The 22,634-nt window shown below is 41.0% G+C and overlaps 2 protein-coding genes across 7 annotated transcripts; one reads left to right on the plus strand and one right to left on the minus strand.

The window, feature by feature from the left end:
* Positions 1–144: 144 nt before the first annotated feature.
* zgc:158376 (uncharacterized protein LOC100101643 homolog) lies at positions 145–18,808 on the minus strand. 6 transcript variants are annotated; one of them, XM_051871641.1, is made up of 13 exons: positions 16,464–16,614; positions 15,913–16,323; positions 11,136–11,194; positions 9,771–9,956; positions 9,255–9,398; positions 9,082–9,168; positions 8,126–8,308; positions 7,809–7,841; positions 6,553–7,709; positions 4,639–4,802; positions 3,485–3,649; positions 2,671–2,892; positions 145–2,429 (listed from the first exon to the last, which is right to left on the minus strand). In XM_051871641.1, exons 4-13 carry the CDS (start codon positions 9,939–9,941, stop codon positions 2,272–2,274), a joined length of 2,484 nt encoding a protein of 827 aa, XP_051727601.1. In that variant the 5' UTR covers positions 9,942–9,956; positions 11,136–11,194; positions 15,913–16,323; positions 16,464–16,614; the 3' UTR covers positions 145–2,271. The 6 variants fall into 6 exon arrangements, with proteins under 6 accessions (XP_051727601.1, XP_051727600.1, XP_051727599.1 ...); XM_051871640.1 differs by lacking the exons at positions 11,136–11,194; positions 16,464–16,614 and adding an exon at positions 17,600–18,805; XM_051871639.1 differs by lacking the exon at positions 11,136–11,194 and having other exon boundaries at positions 16,464–16,613.
* ube2m (ubiquitin conjugating enzyme E2 M) lies at positions 16,848–22,191 on the plus strand. The gene is made up of 6 exons (XM_051871649.1): positions 16,848–17,172; positions 18,898–18,992; positions 19,296–19,334; positions 20,271–20,374; positions 20,778–20,841; positions 21,289–22,191. The coding sequence occupies exons 1-6, from the start codon at positions 17,058–17,060 to the stop codon at positions 21,427–21,429; spliced, it is 558 nt and encodes a 185-aa protein (XP_051727609.1). The 5' UTR covers positions 16,848–17,057; the 3' UTR covers positions 21,430–22,191.
* Positions 22,192–22,634: the final 443 nt, after the last annotated feature.

Here is a 22,634-nt window from a genome sequence, read left to right on the forward strand (position 1 = left end):
ATCATGATTGGCATTAGGGAGTTTTTATTCAGACGGATATATTGAGTTCAGTGACGAACCCTGAAAAGCACATGATTGTTTGAGTTCAGGACTCAGTGTTTCAGTAGTGTATGCTGCACATCGAGGAAAGAAAAGCAAAGCAAATAAAAACAACCCCATTGTCTTTATTTCGTTAGACATTTTACAGTAGTCACTTTTATAGTAGCTGCCTTGTTTTTCTTTTTCCTCATTGTTTCACATATTCTATCACTTGGATCAATGCAAAGGAAGAATATACATATATATATATATATATATATATATATATGTATATATGAACGCCTAAAACAGGAAATTTTGGCAAGATATTACAAGAATATGATTCAGGCCCTGTGCCTTTAACAGGGCGAATGTTTGGTTCATACATGGCAATTGAGTTTAGTGGGCAAAAAACACGTTCGGATGAAAGAGGAACCGTATTCCAAACCTATCCAAGTCATTCGACTTGAATTCTTCATTCCGATTTCAGAAAAACTACAACCTGATGCTAAAGAACTCAGTGTTTGATATGTCACTATAAACCGCACACAGGTATCTCCGAATGCGCAAGAACGCCTTTTAAATGCGAACTGCACTGAACATGAAATCTAAAAACAACAACAACAAAAAACATTGCAACTACATTGTCGAGGTCACTTTTAAGGGATGCTGTTTGTCTACTGCCATCAAACACATTAAACTGCCATGTATTGGACCCAATACTGAATAGAAGTGTGCAAGGAATACAGTCCGTCAAAGGTGTCGACATGCATCGTATTCTGGAAGGAAGTAGTTGCAGAGCTCACGATAGATAGAAGGAACGTTGTTTTCGAGGAGCGCCGGGAAGAGCCCTGCATGTTCAACAGTTCAGATGGAAACATCATCAGAGTCGTTTAGTCCACATGAGGAGCCCAGCGACACCCCGACTGCTAAAACCAGCTCACCACGCGTTCAGAGAGCCGCTCGGACCGGGCAGGATGGATGTGTGCAGCTAAATGACCTTCTCATGGTTTTCTGGGTTAGTCTTCAGCGAGCGAGTGGCTTTGATAACACTGAATGAGGTTGGAAACACCAAATGTTTCATTCTCTAATGCATTTTGCAGGTTATTCCATGTCGTTAATTGGCCACAAAGCTTTTTTGCACTAACAGACAGACTTTTCTCCATTGCTAATGGGAGGCAAAATTTAGTTTGGATCATTCTGGAGCAGAACCCGACCGAATGACAGCGAACCGAACCAATCCATATGTGACGTGGACGAACTAAAGGCAGTCCGTCAGTGTTTGCTGAACCTCGTTCTGTGAAAACCTTTCCAGATTAGCAGGAATCTACAGCAACATTCGGCCTGTGTGGAAGTGTGCGACATTATATAAGATACAGCGTGAAACACAGGTGCGTACAGCAGCTCAGAGCAGCGACTGAAGCCTATAGGGAAGTCTTTAAGGCTTACAGAAGCCTGCCGTTGGTCGTGGGATCCGTGTCCTTCAGTGCCGTGCTTCGGTAAGAACACTGATCAGTCATAACGAAAGGAAGAGAGAAATAAAGAGTGGAAGGGCAGCGGCTCCGTACGTGTGGCACGTCGAGAGCGTGAGCGAGTGTGGCACGAATACAATGAAGAGAAGAGAACGTCACTGATCCACCGCTGAAGACATTAACACTGTTCACTGATCTCACACACACACACACACACACACCTCCTGAAACTGATCATCACAGTCAGTGAACCTCAAGAAACACGTCAAATATCACGTCACCCCAAAATCAAGCCTAGTTTCAGGACCATGAAGATTTTCATGCCAGTCAAACACTTTTCCTCCAGATTCTCAGATCACAGCGTCTGAAACTAATGACAGGAACCGTTCATGTAAAAGTCAAATACTGGATGCAGTAAAGTCATTTGTGTGATTATAAGACAACTTGTGATGAAATACTGTCAGCGCAAAAAAAATCTTCATGGTCCCAAATGGGCTTTATTTTGTTTGCAAATAAACATTCTTTTGATCTTGGGGTAAACCTGCTCGTTTCTCCTGAGGTTCACCCACACGTGTCTGAGGCGATACATTCATGGATGAAGCCAGCAGGAGATGGAGACGCTGGGCTCGTTTACAGCGAACCGCACGACTGCACACACACTCACCACTGTACGGAATATCTACGTGATTTCTCCATTCACAAACGGCGGATCCAGAAATAAAACACAAAAGAAAGAGCGAGCAAGTGTGTGACGTTGCGAGTCTGTAGCTGTAGTGTGAGTTCAGCTGTTCTTGAGCAGCAGTCTGTCGTCTGCGCAGGGGAAGCAGTGCAGCTGGCAGGCGTCGGGGTTGATCAGGCCGCAGGAGCGCAGATCCACCGTCTGCAGCGAGGCACAGCGGCGCAGCAGCGGCAGACACTGATCCGTCACCTTCACGCAGCCTGGAACACACAGTCCCATCAAAACATGCCGATTAAGACTAGAATTTTGACTTCTGCTAAGAGGAATTCTTTCATACTGGCTGAAGGTCGATACTTTTCTAGTTATACATTACAAACATAATTCTTGTGGGTAAATGGGGCCTCTCTTGTGTATCAGGTGACAGTCGTCAGGTTTACAGACACTCCATTGCTCTTTAAAACAGAATCATGGTATTTTTCAGTATAAGCGTGGCGGTTTTACCTGCCAGGTTGACGTGCGTGAGGCTCTCGCGGAGCGGCGATATGGGCGAGGTCAGCGTGTGGATGGTCTGGTCTGTGATATGGCAGCACTGACTGAGGTCCAGCTTGGTCAGGTGAGGAAGGTAGCGCACTAACAGGCGTGACACGGCGTCAGTCACTTCCAGGCCAGCCAATCGGAGCTCTGTGACGTTCTGGAAACGTCCGCCTCGGTTCTCTCCGTGAGCTGTAGCGGAAAACACTCGGTTAGCGCTGAACTACTAGAGCTCTCTAGTGTCAGAACCTGATTTAATGAACATTCAGTATTCTCAATATTGCTCTGATTTGATTCCACATGTAGAGACTCTCCAAGCAGCATTTCCAAAAACAACAACTAGTTCAGTTTGGTTTCATACACACTGCGTAAATGTTTTTGTAAATGCAGTTTTCACTCCAGTAAATGACTGAACTCTGTGTGAACAGAACAGGATTAGGCACTAAAAGCTGAACTGAAAACGAATTCATCTGCAGTGTGAACGTGGCGGACGGGCCGAAACAATGAAGCTGGGTTCATAAACAGGGCCTTTAACAGATACACGGACATCAGACCGGACTTTATGTGTGGCCCTCGTGAAAACTATACATGAATTATTTCAGATAATTTTGTTAATCCATGCAAGTGTGAATTTAACTATCATTAAACTGTTGACCTCATTATGTGTCATCTGTCACCTTAACCTTTTAAATATGTCCGTTTTGACAGCACTATATTAAAATATTCTCAGAATAGAGTCCCAGTGAAATCAACAGATGATGGATATGAGGGGACGGCTGGAGACCTGAGCGCGTGTCATTGGACGGCGGAGCCAGCAGCTCTTTCAGATGAGAGTCTTTCAGATCCTCGACGCGACTGAGATCCAGGAGCCGCAGACAGGGACACACGGACTGACAGAGCGCCGAGACGGAGGACCACGGGCAGCCGGCGACGTTCAGCTCCAGCAGACCTGAGGGAGAGACGGAGACGTGACAAACCGTCCAGAAGACAGTTCTGCACTGACGGCAAACTCCTGCTTCAGATGCTCAGTAACGGTGGGATATTGGAAGATCAACTCATTTCAACTAGACTGAGATCTGGAGCCAGATTTAAGTGTGCGTATGCACAAAACACTGATTTTTGCGTAGTTTCAGATTCATAACACAATTCATAATTTGGTGTATTTTTACTGGAAAGGGTTACGGTCAGGACAGTGACCCTCAGGAACTGAGATTGACTCCATGGCTTTCATCTAATGTGATAAAAACAAGCATGGAAAATGACCTTGGCTTTGCTAGCTTCACGCTCAACTGTTTGACGCTCTACATCTAAATATGTGCATCAATCAAGAGTTCAAAATCATTCTGTCTCCTTCATTATTTCAGTCAGACCAGTAATAGTGCATATGTTTAAGACAAATTTATTTTTCATAAATCCTGATATTTGTGTGGGACAAAAAAAAAAGTTTATACATCAGGACTTTTCAAAATCCTCCCTTTTTCCCTTCTCATCTTTTCTTTTGTGGATTTGCCTGCATATTTTGGTTCTGATTTTGAAAGCTTGAGTTTGTTTGACATGACCTCATGTTCTCTACAAGCACTGTAATTCAGTTAAACTATACTTGATGTAGTCGTCATTTGAACGGCCCTGAAGAAGCAAAACACCCTCATTAAACTCTCACCTTTCTGCCAAACATGCACTCCATTCCATATCGTGGACCGATTCTTCCTCGCTGTAGACTCGTGATCTTTCCAACAGTGACCGGTGTAAAACCACACTGATCTCAGGTGCTTCTCTGCTCTTTTACACACTTCTACACTTCCTATATGAATACACTTGCAGTTCTTACTGTCCCTGTACACGTGTCTCTCGCCACTGCTGAAATACTTTCTAGACACAGACGAGCTCCTCATGACACTGTAACGCTTCACATTTAACGCTGGCCAGAGGATGACGTACCTTGCAAACGGTTGATCAGCCACATGAGCTGTTTCTTGGAGATGTTGGTGTAGCCCAGGTTGAGAGACACAGGCTGTCGGCGGATTATACTGCTCAGCATCGGAGGAGTGATGGAGCGCTGCCGGCTCAAATCAATCTGAGTCCATAACCTCTTATCACAGCACCTGCAAACCAACACATGCGTCACATGACTGACAGAGAAGCCGTTTCACATGCACTGTATGTTGAGGTGCACGATATGTCAGCTGACAGATGGAAATTCAAGTATTATCCACGCGTGACGACTGTCATGCCATCAACATACATGTGTTTGTACTGGTACAGGAGTGAGCAGTAAACAGACTGACAAGCAACTGAATATGACAGACAAACAATACAGTTGATTTGTACATCTGTAACGTATTCAGTCCTACATCTGATGCGAACAAATTTCCCATCATGACTCTGAAGGACGAGGAGAAGCTGTGATCGGCTCCAGCAGAGGACAAGCGCTTTGGAAAATGGATACGTTTGAACTTTGTTATTCTACGGTTTAGCATTATATTTATCTGGATAACCACAAATACAAATAAAGTTACTGGTTATCAATATCGGTTTTGAACACAATGAATGAATTACTGGTAATGGTCCTGATATTCCATATCAACCCTGATTATTTACAGCATGAACATTTCAAAAGCACTCAAATGACACCATTCAGCTGTTCGTTTGGAGAACAAAGATCATCGCTGAGGTGAAACACACAAGACATGTATTTCAAAGCTCAATGTTTTGTTTTGATTTCATCATTCAAAGTGTAAAAAACCCGGTGCCTTCAAAAACATTCAGTCCACTTCACATTTGTGCTATAGAATTAAAAAAATGAATATTTTATGCTTTATATATTTAAATAAAAAAAAAATGTATATCTGCAAACAGCAATTACAGACCAAGCATGCTGACGGAAAAATTGTTGTTCGCCACATTAATTTCATCAGCAGAATATGTTCATTATCAGAGATCATTGCAATGACACCAAACTGGTTTTATCATTTGACTCGATAAAAAAAGATAAAATAGATAAAAGATAAAAAGTTCAAGAAAAAAGAATAAAAAAAGATTAAAAAAAGACCAGCCTAATGCTTTCTGACCAAACTGTTGTTATTATAACGTTATAATCAAATCTTGACAATTTTCCTTTCTCTTGATCAGTAGGAGGCGCTGTCCTGAACAGGAACCCTGAGGGAATGTCAGCCGTATTCCCTGCTGCGGCTCCATACGCCAGGTGTTTATCATGCTCATTAGTTAAAATGTTATACGAGAAAGGTTTGGTCAATCAAAAAGCTCTTAACTTTTTAGCAGCATGATTTTACGGTGATCTGAGACAAATTTGGTGAAGATCTGATGAACCGTCTAGGACCAAAACCATTTTGTTTCTAGGCCTTTCAGGTCAAAAGGTATTAGCATAAACAAATGCAAATTTGAGCTGTTGGTGGCGCTAGAGGGTTCGAGATTCTATGGTAATTTTTCTATGGTAAATGTTCAGACTGTCTTCTATCTGTGTGCCAAACTTCATAACAGTTCTATGGACCGGAGCAGAAGAAGTGAGGAGGATAACGATAAGAACAACACTAATGGATAAAACAGGAGCTTACGCTCCTTCAGTGCTGGGCATCCTATAAATATAAAACAGTTTCATCTGAATTGTTACATTTCTTTACTGTGGCCTGTGAAACTGACTGTCGTCCATCTGTGACAATTCGTTTTTCTGCTGCACTGCCTTTAATAGCTAGTTTTTTAGTTTAGTGTCAATAAATGCTGTTTTTGGACTGAACAGGAAGGCTGGAGTTACAGAATGTTTTCATATTATATCAAATTTGTGGGTGATGTGGGTTGTGATGTGGCCTAGCTGTGATTGCGTGTCTGAGATCTCACCACCGGCTCCAGGTGCGGCACACACGCATGCAGACACAGAGCTGCCGCTGGTTGAGATGCTGGAAGACGCGGAGCCAGACCTCCCTGGGCAGCACGTGTGACGCGCCGCTGTCCAGCGGCAGGCAGTGAGGCTCGGGGCAGGCTGGCGGCGGACGCACCAGGTGCCGCTCCATCTGCAGGGGCCTGGGCGGCGAGGGCACGGCCACAGCGCTCCTCTTCACCAGCTGCGAGCGCGCCGGCACCGGGCGGGACTGCTGGGACCGATGCGAGGCCAGCGAGACGCCGGCGGGGTTAGACAGGTTAGATGTGGCAGTGTTGCCATTCGCAGTAGCAGAACTGACCGCTGCTGTACCTGCGCTCTTATTTGAGGCAACGTTCTGGCCTTGCCGGCTTCCGCCACGAATTTTGCTACCACGAACTGCCTTTCCATGCCGGTGATTGGCTACAGTACTGCTGTTGGAGTTCTCCTTCTCTTGCGTCTCTCTGCCGCCCACCCGTGTGCGGCCGTTGCGCGCGTCCTGTCCGTTTGTGCGCTTGGATGAGGAGAGGCCTTCTGGTAAATGTCCGTGTCCGAAGGTTGCCGGTTGCGTAGCTGACAGTGGTGACGGCGGGGCCACCGCAGTTGCTTTGTGACCCCGATCCGCTGATCCGTCTTCATCATCATCTGCTTCAGTGTCCATAACTGCCTTTCGTACCCTGGAATTGGCATCTCCTCTGCGCCGCTGCGGCTGCGGCTCGTCCACGCTGTCCTGCTCGTGATCAGCCACCACGCTTTCTCCCTCAGAATCCTCGCTGGCACTGAAGCCGAGTTCGGCCAGACGCCGGTTCCGGTCTCGCTCGCGCATGCTGCTGTTGCCGTACACGGTGGCTGGAGAGGACGGTTCTGAGGCGCCGATCGGAGACGGAGAATCAGAATCTGACTCGGAGTCCGTTTCGGAGCTGGATGAAGACGAGGAACTGGAGTCCCGCACTCGCTCCAGAAGACACATGCGCTTGAAGCGCTCCAGTTTCTCGCGGTGATGAGTGCGCTGATCCTGGCTGGCCGTCAGAGACGAGGGCGGTGCCACAGCGGAGCCGCCGCCGGAGCCGTGTCCGCCAGCCGTGGACGAGTTCGGCCCGTTCGCTTCAGAAGAGTCTGAGGAGTTGGGTTTTGCTTTCTGCAGAAGATGTTAAAGAAAGAGTAGCCCTTTAATGAGGAGCACTGACAACTATTCATTTCATTTCAACAATAAGACTAAAGATTTCAACAGTCGTACCTTTTTCAGATGTTTCTCACGGGCACCTTTGATCTGTCGGGTAAAAACAGAAAGATGCACAGTGTTCAGAAAGACAGGTTTGGCTACCAAATACTGGGTCCACTTATATAAAAAATCACTATATAATAATTTATGTTATAATCACTTTATATAATAATCACTAATAATTTTTATATATATAAAAATTGTTTCTCTCTCCATGTTTGATATTATGTCAGTCGTTGTTTCTTCTAGAATCATGGGAATGAGTGAATCTAAAGCTAGATTGCATCAATCCATAAAACTCTTTTGAAGGTAAACTCCTCTGTTGTACTTGCCTTCTTTTTTGAACCGCCCTCCTGCGGCACGTCCTTCTCCTTCTTGCGTTTCGGTCCGTCTTGACGTGCCGTGTCTTCTAGAGACAGGGTCTTCTTCTTACTGGGCGGCGGATCATCTGTTAGCTTCCAGCGACTCACTTCCCCGTTGTCCATGCGTCTCTTTCCTAACCCATCTCCTTGATCCTACAGAGCACACAGACTCATATTATTATCACTACAGTGGAGGCCGAACACAGGACCGGCTCCAGAACTAAATCAATCTTCTGAAATTATAACGTGATATAATTCTGCCACCAATTCTCTATGCACAAGTTATAAATCAAATGTTATCATTTGTGTTTGTTAGAGGCATGAAATCTAAACGCTCATGATTTGTGACTGTAAGTCATGCATGATTACTGACATATCACGCAAAACCAGGCCTGACTGAACATGTCTGTGTCGCTTTCACGATCAGCCAAACGTTACGTTTTCTTTTCAGTTTTTCCCTTCACAATTTATTATTATTATTATTAAGTAAATATGGAACAAGATGGAAATTGTACAGCTGTAATGTACTTCCATAAATTCATAAACGCACTTTTGCTGGAACATCAAAAACATTATTAAACATAAAAAAAATTGAACACCGAAACATAAAACAGCAGAATTTACAACAATAATGTAGAATATGTAGCCAAAGTAAGTCAAATTTATTTATATAGCGCTTTTTTTCACAGCTTTACAGAAAATCATGATGTCAATGTTTATCTTAATATCTTCATGCCTTATAGCTGCATTTATCAGATTAGATCTGGATGATAATATACTTACATCTTGAGACAATATAAAGAATCAAGCAGCAATCAAGTGGCAACAAAAGCACAGCCCTGTAGCGTCGACTGGCCTGAAACTCGCCAGAGCGACGCTTCATCCTTATTCATCTCAGTAATGGAATATTTCATGTGAAATCTTACCTTACTGGTTTTTCCTTCCTTGTGGCACTTTGGACATTCCCAACAATTTGGGATCTCATCATTAATGATGCCTTCAGATTTTCCCATCTGCGAGAGAGTTTATCATGTTATCAGCAGCCATTTAAAGTGATAAAAATGAGTTTGGGTCGGTTTGGCGCAGCATCAGCTCAAACCTTGAGGCAGCTGGGGTGGATGATCTCGTTGCAGATGGTGCACTCCATGAGAGAGAGGCTGAACTTCTCCTCCTCCGACTCCACCGTGTCTTCCTTTCCCGCTTCACCACACGCGAAACACACGGCTGTGTGGGGCAACACCGGCTGGAGAAGACACAGATGGGTAAAAACAAACGTATGCAGACAGACACAGATACACACAAACCCGGGAGAAGATGTGTGACCGTTTGCACCTGGTGTTAAGATACATTTTGCTCGATCTGATTAAAAGTGGTCAATGCTGAATACAGGTCAACACAATGATTAACTGCGTGTTTACAATTGCTTAGAAGCTGAACCTTGTGATTACGGTAAGGGTACAGTATGTGAAAAATAATGTGTTTTTTGACCATTAAAGCATGTTAACATATTCTATTACACCCAATAAACAAAACAATGAACTTTAAAATAGCATCATATGACCCTCAGGAAGAAACTGCTTCTTATGAAGCCAAACGTGGGTCAGGCTTGACTTACTGCAGTGCATTGCCTGAGCAGACACGACTGCTTCATGCGTCCTGGTCCACCAAACTTCTTCATGTCCTTGCAGAAGTGGCACTCGCCGCACTCGGTCCGCATACACGCCTGACAGCGCCGGCACCGTGTCCGCCGCCGCCGCGCGCCTCCCAGCGCCTTACTGCCAGACATCCCCTCTGCATTCAACTGAAACACAGACACCACAGTCAGGATCGGGGACAAACTGCTGCCAATCAACTACCCAGAATGCCAAGTGTGTCTCGACATTAACCCTTTCCATGTTCTTGATGCTTGTACAAGTAACACTGATGGTTTACTTGGATTACTAGGGCTGGAAAAATAACATTGATTTCCACAATTGAATTTCAGTTTAGTTAAATGTGTGTGATGTGATTAATCAGAGGAAACTGGGCATTTAATAAGTTGTCAATTTAAGGAAAATATCATGTAGTGTTAATTATTTTGTTTTTATTTAAAAATACTTAAGAAACAATGATAAAAGAATCTGCCTCATGAGGTTTTCTTCCAGAATTTACTTTAAAAACTTTTTTTTTGTCCAATACAATATCAGGACAGTTTCAGCCTGAGATTTCTGACTTTACTGTGTCCACACAACACAGATGGTCTCAAAGCAGCTTCACAGTAATAAACAATAACAGAATGCGAACATAATTCAATTGTGCTGTAAAGCAGCCCTAAGACAAAAAATACAATTATATTTTAATTCAGAAATTAAAAACATGCTCTTCATAAAAGAGGTGCATTTAAATCATTGTATGTATAAATGCCATTTTGTGTTTTTGAACAAATTAATAAACAGGACAAAAACAATGAGTGTCACCCTAACCTAACCCTAACCAATCACACAGTAATTCTGTACAGATTTGTGTTTGTTCATGTGTTAAGGCCCTTTTACACCAAACACGATGTGGAAAAGCACAACAAATCATGAAAGGAATGGTTAATTCTGCTGGTCACATCCTGATCTGCTCCGTTCAACAGCTTAATAAAACAGCGTGAATAAAATAATAAACACTAAAATAAACTTTGCAAAGTAAAACTGAATCAAAGGTCAGCAGGTAATAAATGAACTATTGTATAAAACACACTCTAGCTGGAGTGATACTGCTTTATTCCACACAGACGGGTGTGGAACGGAAGGAAGATCTTCTGGCTCTGTTACGCTGACACTGAAAATCACTATAGAGTTGATCATCTTTATTCTAGAATGATAAAAATGACCGGCGCCCTGCGGGTCACTCTGCAGAACTGACAGCTCATCCAGGACGGATTCAGATTCCTCCACTCCGCTCTTTATCACAAATGCTTTTTTGAAGAGGTTTTTGGCGCCATCTTGAGACTCACATTACTGAGAGTAAATAACCCTTCTGATAGATGACTAGCGCATCAGGATTCAGGAGTCTCTATTTAAAGACAGAAACCAAAAAACAAAATCAGATGCTACAAATTTCAGTCTCAGTCATCATCCACTTTCACTGCATGACTTTCGTCCGTTCAGTGAAAGTGAACAGTGACTCAGCTGAAGGTTCGCAGGTGTGTGCCTTACTACTATTAAACTACTGTATTACAGTGGCTCATGAAATATCATCAGATTACCCTATGTCAGCATGACTTAGGAGGTTTAAAATGCTAATTCAAAGTACAGATATAATGAATATAAACAAAAGTGTAATCATGACAAGAACCAAGCTGTTAGAAATTAATTCAAAACTTCAATGAAAGTCATTAATGTCAGAATTAAATTAAAATTGACTGCATTTATTTTCATAATGCATGTTACCAATCTTATTATGAACGATTCATTCATGCATTTTTTTGAACCGTGTAATCCTTAACAAAAATGTCATAACTTGCTCTTCCTGTAATGTGACTTGCTAACGTTCGCTTCAGTTAAAGGGACAGTCCACCCAAACTGACAATCGTCTCCTCCAGATGGACATGACTTTCTTCCTTCAGACGAGGACGAGTAAAGATGGATGAACTAACCCTTTAAAAGGAACAAAAAAGATGATATTTTGAAGACAGTTGGTGGACCCCATTCACTTCTATAGTATGGGAAAAAATACTATGGATGTCAATGGGGTCCATCAACTGTTTGGTTACCAACATTCAAAATATCTTCTTTTCTGTTCAGCAGAACAAAGATATTCACAGGTTTTTCGAACAACATGAGGAAGAGTAAATGATGACAGAATTTTCATTTTGGGGTGAACTATCCCTGTAAGTCAAGTCAGTTCAATTCCTACAGCACTTTTCACACACTGTTTTAAAGCAGCTTTACAGAAATTCACACTCAGGTTTGGGGAGTAACGGAATTCACGTTACTCAATCAGGACACAAAAATCTGGTAACTGTAATTCGTTAGGGTTATGTCAAAAACAAAGTAGGCCTAATCAGATTACAGTTACATTTTGTAAAAAATGGGAATACTATCGGGATTATAATGGTTTCACTTAAAACTAAATAAATTATTATTTTGACATAACACTAGATTGACAGTAGTGATGCGTGAATCACATGCGCAATCATCCTCCTAAATAATGCTTTTTACTTGACTGTAATTACAATCCAAAAGTCATCAGTAGGGGTGTACCGGTACACGTAATCCTCCCGAACCGTACGGTACGGACATCACGGCTCGGTTCATGCAGTTAGATGGCGAAAACAGTCAGTCACAGGAGATCTAAACTCCAATCCAGAAGGGGGCGCGCGCGGTAATGCAACGCTATGGAGCATTTCACTAAATATATGCACTATATTAGCTTATATATTCATTATATTTACTATACCTTAGAGATGTAACGATACATCTGGAACTGGTTGAAAATCGATTAAAACATGTGACGATTCAAGTCGGTCGAGTTGCAAAATGAATCGTGAAACATTTTGGGGCGGAGGTTTTTTTATGTATAGCTGAGGGGAACTGACTAGGTTCAGAAAAGTTTAGATGGTATTTTCTTTTCATCTTACTTCTGTACAATGCATTTTAAAGTAGTTTTAGTGCGCAGCACTGCTTTCTTTGTTTACAGCGGTAACCACGGAAGCGCTGTATTGCCGCTGTTCCATAAGCGCCACCTGCTGTCAAGACAGTGAATTTGCATTCTCATGCAGCTCATCTGCTGTTATGAAGTTTTATGTAGCATAATTTCACAAAGCTAAAGTCTGAACATTCTGTTTTTGCTTCAAATGTTAAAAATATACAATCTAATTTCAATTAAAAACTGTTCATGCTGCATGTATGCATCATCTTTGTTAGGATCGTGATTAAAATGCAGTGGTCGCCTCTAATTTTAAATGGCTACAGATAGTTCAGCCTGTAATAGAGCAAATAAACATCTTGTTCATGTACTCATATGAAGAGATTTCTTTTGTTTGTATTATTTATCTATTTATTTGATTTAGGATCCGTTTTAAAATTTCAATTTAGTTTTGTTATAAAGATATTTCAATTTCACAAAGAAATATGAGGCATTTTGTCTGGGAAATAATAAAAAGACACTCTCATTTAAATCTCATTTTTTTAAGAAATTGTGAAAAAATCAAATCGTGAACCCAGTATCGTGAATCGTATCGAATTGTGAGTTGAGTGAATCATTACATCCTTACTTTACCTGTTAGTAATGTCTTAATTATTTAATGTTTAAATAAATTTGTCATGAAAACAACTTAAGCAAGACCTGCCTTATGTGCAATTTACATGTTTTTTTTTATTATTTGATTGTTGATTATTATATCTAAAAATAGCAACTGAATGTAATAGTTTGGGCTCTGTTGTTAATTATAACTTTTAATATTATAGTAATGTACAAGAAAGATCTCCCTGTATATAGTTTACATCATTAGCAGAGATTAATTTTTTTATCCTTAAGAAAACATTAATTATAATTGAATTTATTTAAAGATAGAGACACAATTTGTTCAATAAACCTCTGTTTAATAAAAGAAGAAGAAAAAAAGAAGCAATTTTATGTTTAGTTTTCTCCCCCTGCTACCGAACTGTGACTTCAATACCGAGGTACGTACCGAACCATCATGTTTGTGTACCGTTACACCCCTAGTAATCAGATTACATTACTTTCATATTGTGGTGCTTGAATTACGTTACTGAATACTTTTTTTAAGAAGTAATTTGTAACTGTAACGGAATACATTTTTTAAGTTATCCCTCCCAACTCTGTTCATACGATAGAAAACGAGGCTGTGAGCGACAGACTGACGCACACCGGCACACACCGGATAAAGGTCATTTTCACAGCGTTACATTCACGACACACGCATAAGGTTTTTGGCCAATCACAACACACTGCTTCAGAGGGCCAATCAGAGCACTGGGCTTTTCTGAAGGAGGGGCTTTGCAGAAATCAGCGCGTTTCAGACAGACTGGGAAAAGAGGTACTGCAATAATGTACAGTATGTGAAAAATAATGTGTTTTTTGAACATTAAAGCGTGTTCTATTACACCCAATAAATGAAATAATGAATGTTTAAAAATAGCATCATATGAGCCTTTATGGCTCAACCGATGTTCAGGAAAAAACTGCTTCTTCTACCGATCGCACTGAACTTCAGACCGTCGTTTCCATCCCTGTCAGAAACGAAACATGCTGTCTATCCTGACTAAAGGCCTGTTCACACCACAGACGATAATTATAACAATAAAAATATAGTTCTAAAAAAAAAATCATTCTAAATGTAAAAGGATAGCAGAGTCTGGTGGTTTGGGACCAGGAACCACTGATATACAGTTCAACCAGTTGATTTCTATTTCGGTTTGTGAGAGTATGTAAGCAGGTAAACGTTGTGAGTTGTCAGTTTTTTCCCCCACTGATATTGTGGATCATAAAATCTGTATGGTTCTGGTTTCACTTTATAACATTTTGGTGTGGTGACAAACCTATTTCTAGACAGAATTATTATTAGGTAGGCGTGTGCGACATTGAGAACAAAATAAAGAAAGGACGTTTTAGAAGGTAAAGTAAAAGTATTTAGTAATTTACTTTTTTTGTATGATAGTGAAAGTATTCTGAATACAATTTATTTCCAATAGAAAATTAAAACTTTAAAGTTACTGTGCTGTATGACGAGAGAAACAGATACGAGAAGATCTGTCAGAGATACAGAAGTTTAGATGCGGTATATTTGAGTTGATATATTTGATAAATATTTAACCACTAAATGCCATGACAGAATCAAATATTTCATAGATGTGTGATAATAATCACTTGTATATCCACATTAAACTGTGAATACAACAACATTTGTTCATCTTGAGTGACAGCAGAATTACTGTAGTACAACAACAACAACAACAGCATTTACTATGGTAACAGACCTCCGAAATCACAGTTACTGTTTCCTGAGCAAAATCAGGGTATTCCCAGCAGTGTGATATTTCACAGTATTTTGTAAATTAGTCCCTTTTTATTACAGTGGTTTTATGATAATCACTATAGTAACTATAGGTGGAAAGTCCATGGTATATCATGGTATTTTCCTCAGAGTTACACTGTTCTACATGCTGTCAGGTGAAATGTGGGCCTAAAATTACACTGAAGGAAATAATGACATTCAGAAATGACATACGCTCACTATGAGCAGAAGCTGCAGGGATTTACCATGATTACTGTGGTGAATGGCAGTGTCATCAGTCAGTCAATGTAAAGTAACACTTTACTGATTCATTGGGCGCGTTGGAGACACACGACAGCTAACATGAGCGGCTAACCAGCTCGTTAGTTGGCCTCAGCCACACATTTACTCGTGCCTTGACAGAAAACCAGCACAGCTACTGATCAGCGTGAAGCAGCGCGATCACTGATCCCACAGAGAGCAAAACACACCGAGATGAACGAGCAGAAACACTCCAGATTGACTGAAACGAGCTGCTAGCATGGGTTAGCAGGTACACTCAGACCCGAGCAGCGCTACTAACCAGCTCGACTTCAGCAGGAACTGAGATGGGCTTTACTAACCATTTTGATCTGGGAGGAATTTCGCCCACGATGATCTTGTTTTAATCGCACAGACTCTCACATGCGTTCAGATCCACAGACACACAACAATACACGACTAGCTAACGAGCACGAGCTCCTCACGGACACTAGAGAAGCAGTGAACTCACCTGCTCGTGTGGAGTCGCATACTCCCAGATCGAGCATTAGATTGATGTTTTCTTACGATAGATGGACAGACACAATGAGAGAGAGAGAGAGAGAGAGAGACAGATCGCTTCCTTGTTCCTCCGCTCGACTCTCCTGCTGTTTGTTCTCAGTCTCTTTCACAGGTTTACATGAGTGACTGCTTTAAACACCAATCACCGACACCACCATCCATTATCACATCAGCAGCAGTTATTATGAACGACAGCGATGATTTCTGCTCTGCTCTTCTCTCTCAATGTGCTCCTCAGAGGCTCTTCAAACATTACAATCACACGAGCTCTTCAGATCACTGATGTGTCCATAAATATCCTCCTCTGTGATTCCGATGGCCGATATTCCAGGCGCTTATAATTCCCGAACGATCTGCGGAACTGAAAGAGAAAACAGCATAAACGGATAAACGTGCCTTTTGTTCGCTCTTTCCTATTGTGTTCCTCTGCTGCATTTATATGTATATATATTTATATTGTGATGCATCTAATGTGCCAGTAGAGTCCAGATCAGCTCTTACATGATCCTGACGCCATCACATTCTGTTCCTGCTCCCGAAAATCAAATAAATAAATAAATATGGTAAATAAAAAATATGGAGTAAAAAAAAAAAATACAAAAGCCCCTCCCAGGTCTATTCGTCACAACCGAGCGGCATCATGGGAAATGAGGTCCATTAGCGCCCTACCCAAAAACAGCCGCGTTATTTGCTGCAGCAGGTTTATATCGCAATGCTTGAGATGTACACTCGTCTGTAAAAAAAAATCTGTTTTAAAATCCATGTTGACACTAATAATATTAATAATAACAACATCCTAAACCAGACTAAGATGGTTTGCTGGTCTTGACTGGTTTAGGCTGGTCTTGAAGCAGAAATCGAGTTTGAATAAGTGTGAATAGAGTCAGAAGTCTCAGTCAATGTGCGGCTAACATTAGCAGCTAACACACACTCACACACACACACTCTCACAGACACACACCGACACACACCGGCTCCCTCTACAGCTGCTGTGAAACACATCGCACTCCGCACAGTCCCCGTCAAACACACATCAGCGTCGCGATATCGGGTCAGATCTGCCCCGGCGTGTTTTTAGCGCAGAACAGAGCGAAGATGATCAAGCTTTTCTCGCTGAAGCAGCAGAAGAAGGACGAGGAGTCCGCCGGAGGAACGAGAGCCGGAGCCGGCGGAAAGAAGGCGAGCGCGGCCCAGCTGCGGATACAGAAGGGTACGAGGACCATAACAACACCAGCACTACCATAATAAACCTGCACGAATCATCACACACACAGTGTAGCTCAGTCGAGGTTTGAATCCAGTGTATTCACACACTTGTTCTGATAACGATGTCAAGTCCAGAGGAGAGCGAAACTAGCATTAGCCACCGCGCTAACATGTAGCGCACTATTTACTCAATCTGCACTGTTTTATTACAACAGACTCGATGTTTTAAAATTTCAGACTGGCCACAGGAATGAAGCTCGTATCTAAAGTCATGTTTCATGACAGAAACGCTCGTTTTCTGCGAGAGGAAACTGGTAAGTTTCCATCTCAGTCATAATATTGCGGCCTACAAACACAGTTCTCGTCTGTCTCGTATCAACCTTTGCTTGAAAGCTGATAATGACACTGAATGCATGTACATGTGTATTTACCGTCAGAGTGATGTAGAAGAGCAGGTCTGCTCTGACTTCTGAAGTTTGTGATGGTCAGATCAGCTTCTTTTTCACTCATGATGCTGCTGGACACCAGAGCCTTCAGCTCTGACCCACAAACGAAGAGATGCTCTGGAACAGGGTCATAAACCACTCAAACAATCACATTACAAAAGGTTATAAGGATAAATCACCCAAAAATGAAAGTTGCCATCGTTTACTCACCCTTTCGTTCACCTTCAAAACACAAATGAAAATATTTTTAATGAAACCTAAGAGATTTCCGTCCCTCCATTGAAGGTTCATGCCACCATTACTTCAAAAAGTTCATAAAGACGTTGTGAAAGTAATCCATACGAATGGAGTGGTTTAATCCAAGACACAGTCGCTTTATATGATGGAACAGAATAATTTAGGCTTTAATCCACATATAAACTTTGATCAGCACACACACACACACACACAGAGTTCATCAGATATGGTAACGGAAGCTCAAGAACGAACATCACTGGTGTTTGAGCTTCTGTTCTTGAGCTCTATGTATGTGTGCTGATCAAAGTTTATATGTGAATAAAATATAAATGTAGAACAGTGTGACGTGTGATAGTGTTCCAGATGAAACTGCAGCTGATCTTGACACCAGCAGGCTGTGTTTGGCTGAACGTCAGCACCAGTCAATAATGGTTTTCATGGCTGATCAACAGTGTCGCTTCATAATTCAGTTGTTCTGATAACTCTTCTGATGTCGCGCGATTTGATTTTACTCTCACGGCCAGAGCTTCATTCACTCGTGTCCCGTAAAGACAAGCGATGCGATGACGGATGTCTCTTCCAAGTTCACTTGTGCTTTTGCATCATTTACAGATAAAAGTTGTAATATGACTGTTTTGTGTGTATACATATCTGATTAATCTCAGGGGATACATTTTTGTGAGTTGATTAAATAATTAAATTACTAATTAAATATACATTGGTTCTTATTAAAGCTACTGAAGGGATTCAGTTAAGAGTGATTTTCTCTGTATTTTTTTGTTTGATGAACATTAATGAGGTTTATTGGGCTGCAATACGCTTTCATTTGTCTTGAGCTGAAGTGTCACGCCTCAGGAGTTTCAGTAGATTCGTGCCTCGAGTCTGAAGGTTTGGTCTCTATGATCACATTTAAAGAAGAAGAAAAATAAAGAGTAAAAACAATAGGGATTGTGGCGCTTCACACGCGAACCCCTCATTAACTGTGTAAGTACATGACGGTACATGAGTGTGAATGTGAAGGTCATGCTGTTCTCTTTCTGTGTCAGACATCAATGAGCTGAACCTCCCAAAGACGTGTGAGATCGTTTTCCCTGATCAAGACGATCTGCTCAACTTCAAACTCATCATCTCGCCGGACGAGGTTTGCGTTCATTCACTCTTTCTGATGTGATAGCAAGAATGATTTATGCATTTTATATTCAAGAGATTCAAATGCCTCGCAAAGCTCATAAAAACATTAGCAGCACAAACGATGAACTGTGATTTAATTAACTGAGCACCAAACGCTGGTGTCAAAGCACTGCTCTGTGGCAATGCTTTTATAATGATTTCCAATAAAAATAAAGCATTCATTATCACAGCATTTTTCACATGCCTATGTTCAATTGACTGTCCTGATCAATTTCATGAACATTTCTCACTTTCTCTGCTTTTTTTTTTTTAGGGTTTCTATAAAGGTGGGAAATTTGTCTTCAGTTTTAAGGTAAACAGCAACTTGAGTAAAGGCCGTGAACACTTCATTAATTAAAACACACTACTCATCAGATGGTGACACTAGGCAACGACACTTAGTGCTAACTAATTGTTTATTAACTTTACAGATCAGTAGTTCTATTCTAATTCATTAAAGAGCTTGAAATAAAAGCAGGATCCACAGAGTACAGCAAAAAGGATTTACTTTCATATTTAACATATGTTTGTCCAACATGCTGAGGAAGATCATGGAAAATGTGTCCGTACTGAAAGGTGCTGCAGTGAGGCCTACTGTGTTTTAATACGGTAAATCTAAACTGAACGGATGTCAGGGAGGGTGAAGGGAGATCATGGTGATGATGAGGCACTAGAACAGCAGATCATTCTGGAAAACACAGTAAAACATGAGCAAACACATGTAAAGTTGTGAAAGTTTGGAACAAGCCATTTCTGCAGCTTAGTTTCAATAACTTAATAACTTAGTAACTCAATAACTTAGTTTCAACTTTTCTGATCGTTACAGTGTTTCCAGAAACTCTTTCGAAAGGTCAAGGACAGTTTGATTCCTCGTGATGCGACACATTAAAAGATAAATCTGTTATGCTATCATAGCTTAAACGATCTGTCATCAATGTAATAATTTTTTTACCCATGAGTTATCCAAGCGGTGTAAATTTTCTTTTCCTGTCTTTTCTTAACTAGCTTATTAATCCTTTACAGTTTGTTTTGTAAGTTTCTTTATTTCTTAATTTGCCATTTACAAGTGTATTTAAAATGCTCCATCAGAGATTACATGTTTAGTCACTTCAATGTTTTTATGGCTTTATTTGTGATACTTTATTTGGAAACTAACTAGTACTAGTCCTTGCAAATTATCTTCAATTCTAAAAAGTTGTTAAATGATAATTTAACAGTAACTAAAGGCCAGATGTTTTTTCTCTTTCAGGTAGGACAGGGTTACCCTCATGACCCGCCAAAGGTCAAATGTGAAACGATGGTTTATCACCCCAACATTGACCTCGAAGGCAACGTCTGTCTAAATATTTTGAGGTATTGTGTGCACCGCTAACATCTTTAGATTAGATCTTAGCATTAGGTTGTTAAAATGTAAAATCTTACTTTCTTCTACATAACACAAACGAATGTTCCTGCTGCTTGATCTGCTTTTGTGTTTTACTGAAGAATAATGTCTTATGGGTTTGGAATGACATGAGATGATTCCTTTTAATAATTTTCTCAAACATGTCTTTTCTTTTCTATTTCAAAAATGTTTGATGTGTGTTTTTAAATTGGCCTCGGATTGAGCAGTGCTTTTTGTTGCTGATCCTGTACAGATATTACTGGTATAAATGGTAGAAAGCTGGTTGGAAATTTGTTGAAATATTTCTTCAGTCATGAATTATGAGAGTGTAATCCTGAAATTCAAATGGCACTTTGACTCTTTATATTTCAGAGAAGACTGGAAGCCAGTATTGACGATTAACTCCATCATATACGGACTACAGTATCTGTTCCTCGTAAGTTCAACTCGTCTGGAATCGTTACGCGTTGTGTTGATCAGCGTTTAGAGTATTTTGATTAGACGGTAGGGACTACATCAAATATAGTGACACGAACCTCGAAACCACATTTGATGCGATCAAACATCATGACGTGTGAGGTTCACGTTGATTAATTACTCTTTAACTGCAAATTATTGTGGTTTTGACAGTGATTTTTTTTTTTTTTTTTACTGTTATGATATCTGTCATAGTTTAATTCTGGCTGTCAATTTACCATAGATAAAATGATTTTTTTTATTCTTATATTTTCTTACAGTTTCATGCCACTTTTAATTGGTGAACAGTGCATTTACAGACATGAAAATCCAGCTTGTGTGCCACTCATTCGTGGATGTCATTAAATGAGCCATTGGGCCGTTTGTGAAGAAGTATTCATTGTTTCCGTGTGTTTCCCACTTCCAGGAGCCAAATCCCGAAGATCCGCTGAACAAAGAAGCAGCAGAGGTCCTGCAGACGAACCGGCGGCTCTTCGAGCAGAACGTCCAGCGGTCGCTGCGGGGCGGATACGTGGGCGCCACCTACTTCGAGCGCTGTCTGAAATAGTCCCGCGCCCGCCGGCCTTCACATCCGAGAATGCATTTATCGTTTACATGCGCTGAGATGTACTGACCGACACACTGACCGGAGAGCAGCGGGGGGGGACGGGTCAGCGCGGGTGGGTTATTAAGGAATAGGCTGGGAAAGGCTGGTCAGTGATTGTTGCTCAGAGAATTCAGTCGTATTTTGCCACTATGCTGGTACCCACTGTTTATTTTTGCTGAGATTCACATGCTAACTTATCCTCCCACTCACAGACATGAACCGAGAGCGAGACAGGCAGACGCCACAGAGACATATTCAGATCATTTCACTTCTCTCGTATTCCATTATGAAGGCTTGAGGACTGATTTCGTTTGGGCTTCAGCAACGGGGAACCTGCCTTGTGTCGCACATATTCAACTGTGTTTAGTAGTCACTAATTTTTATGTTTGCAAAAAAAAAAAAAAAAAAGACGAATATAGCATCGCATCTGACCAATTCTGATAGCATTGACAAATTGATAACCCGTTGAACCTAGAGACTGGTTAACTCGAGATTGACAGGATCCGTCTGCAAATTGGGCTGTTGTGAGCTTGGGAGACCTTAAGATGTTTTGCTATAGTTTTCCTGGTTGGGAATGGGTGGGATTGGATTTTCTTGAGGAGGGATATGACGTAGGGTTAGGAATGGTTGCGTAAAATGTTACAATTCTGTTGTGTATATTGAAATCCCAGTTGTTCACGATGACTGCAATATGAATTATGTTAAATAAAATATTGACTTGAATGCCTACATTTTAAGATTAGTGTAAACTACAACAGCAGATTGTCTTCAAAAGAAAACAACAAGAACGACGACAATAAAATGTTTTATCTGACCAAAGTGCCTCTGCATCAGGACAGTTGCATCGTCAGAACAAGATGAATTTTATGGATTCTCATCAGAGGTGTGTTGATCATTAACTTTCACATGGGATGAATTCAGACACATGTACATGTGATAATTGAAAGCTTGGTTTTGCTGTGTCATCATCAATTGAAAGCTGTGAAAATCACATTTCTTTTGGCCTATTAAACTTGAACAGTTTTACACATTAATAATAATTACATTGGGAACAAAATCAGATTTAAGAAAACTATTTCCTCTACACTGAACAAATTCTTCAATATCTGGGTCATTTTCTGGAAACTTCTAGAAGATTTCTGACTCTTCTGTCATGTCATTTTAGA

The sequence above is a fragment of the Ctenopharyngodon idella genome, chromosome 19, assembly GCF_019924925.1.
Source record: "Ctenopharyngodon idella isolate HZGC_01 chromosome 19, HZGC01, whole genome shotgun sequence".
Classification (NCBI taxonomy): Eukaryota; Metazoa; Chordata; class Actinopteri; order Cypriniformes; family Xenocyprididae; genus Ctenopharyngodon; species Ctenopharyngodon idella.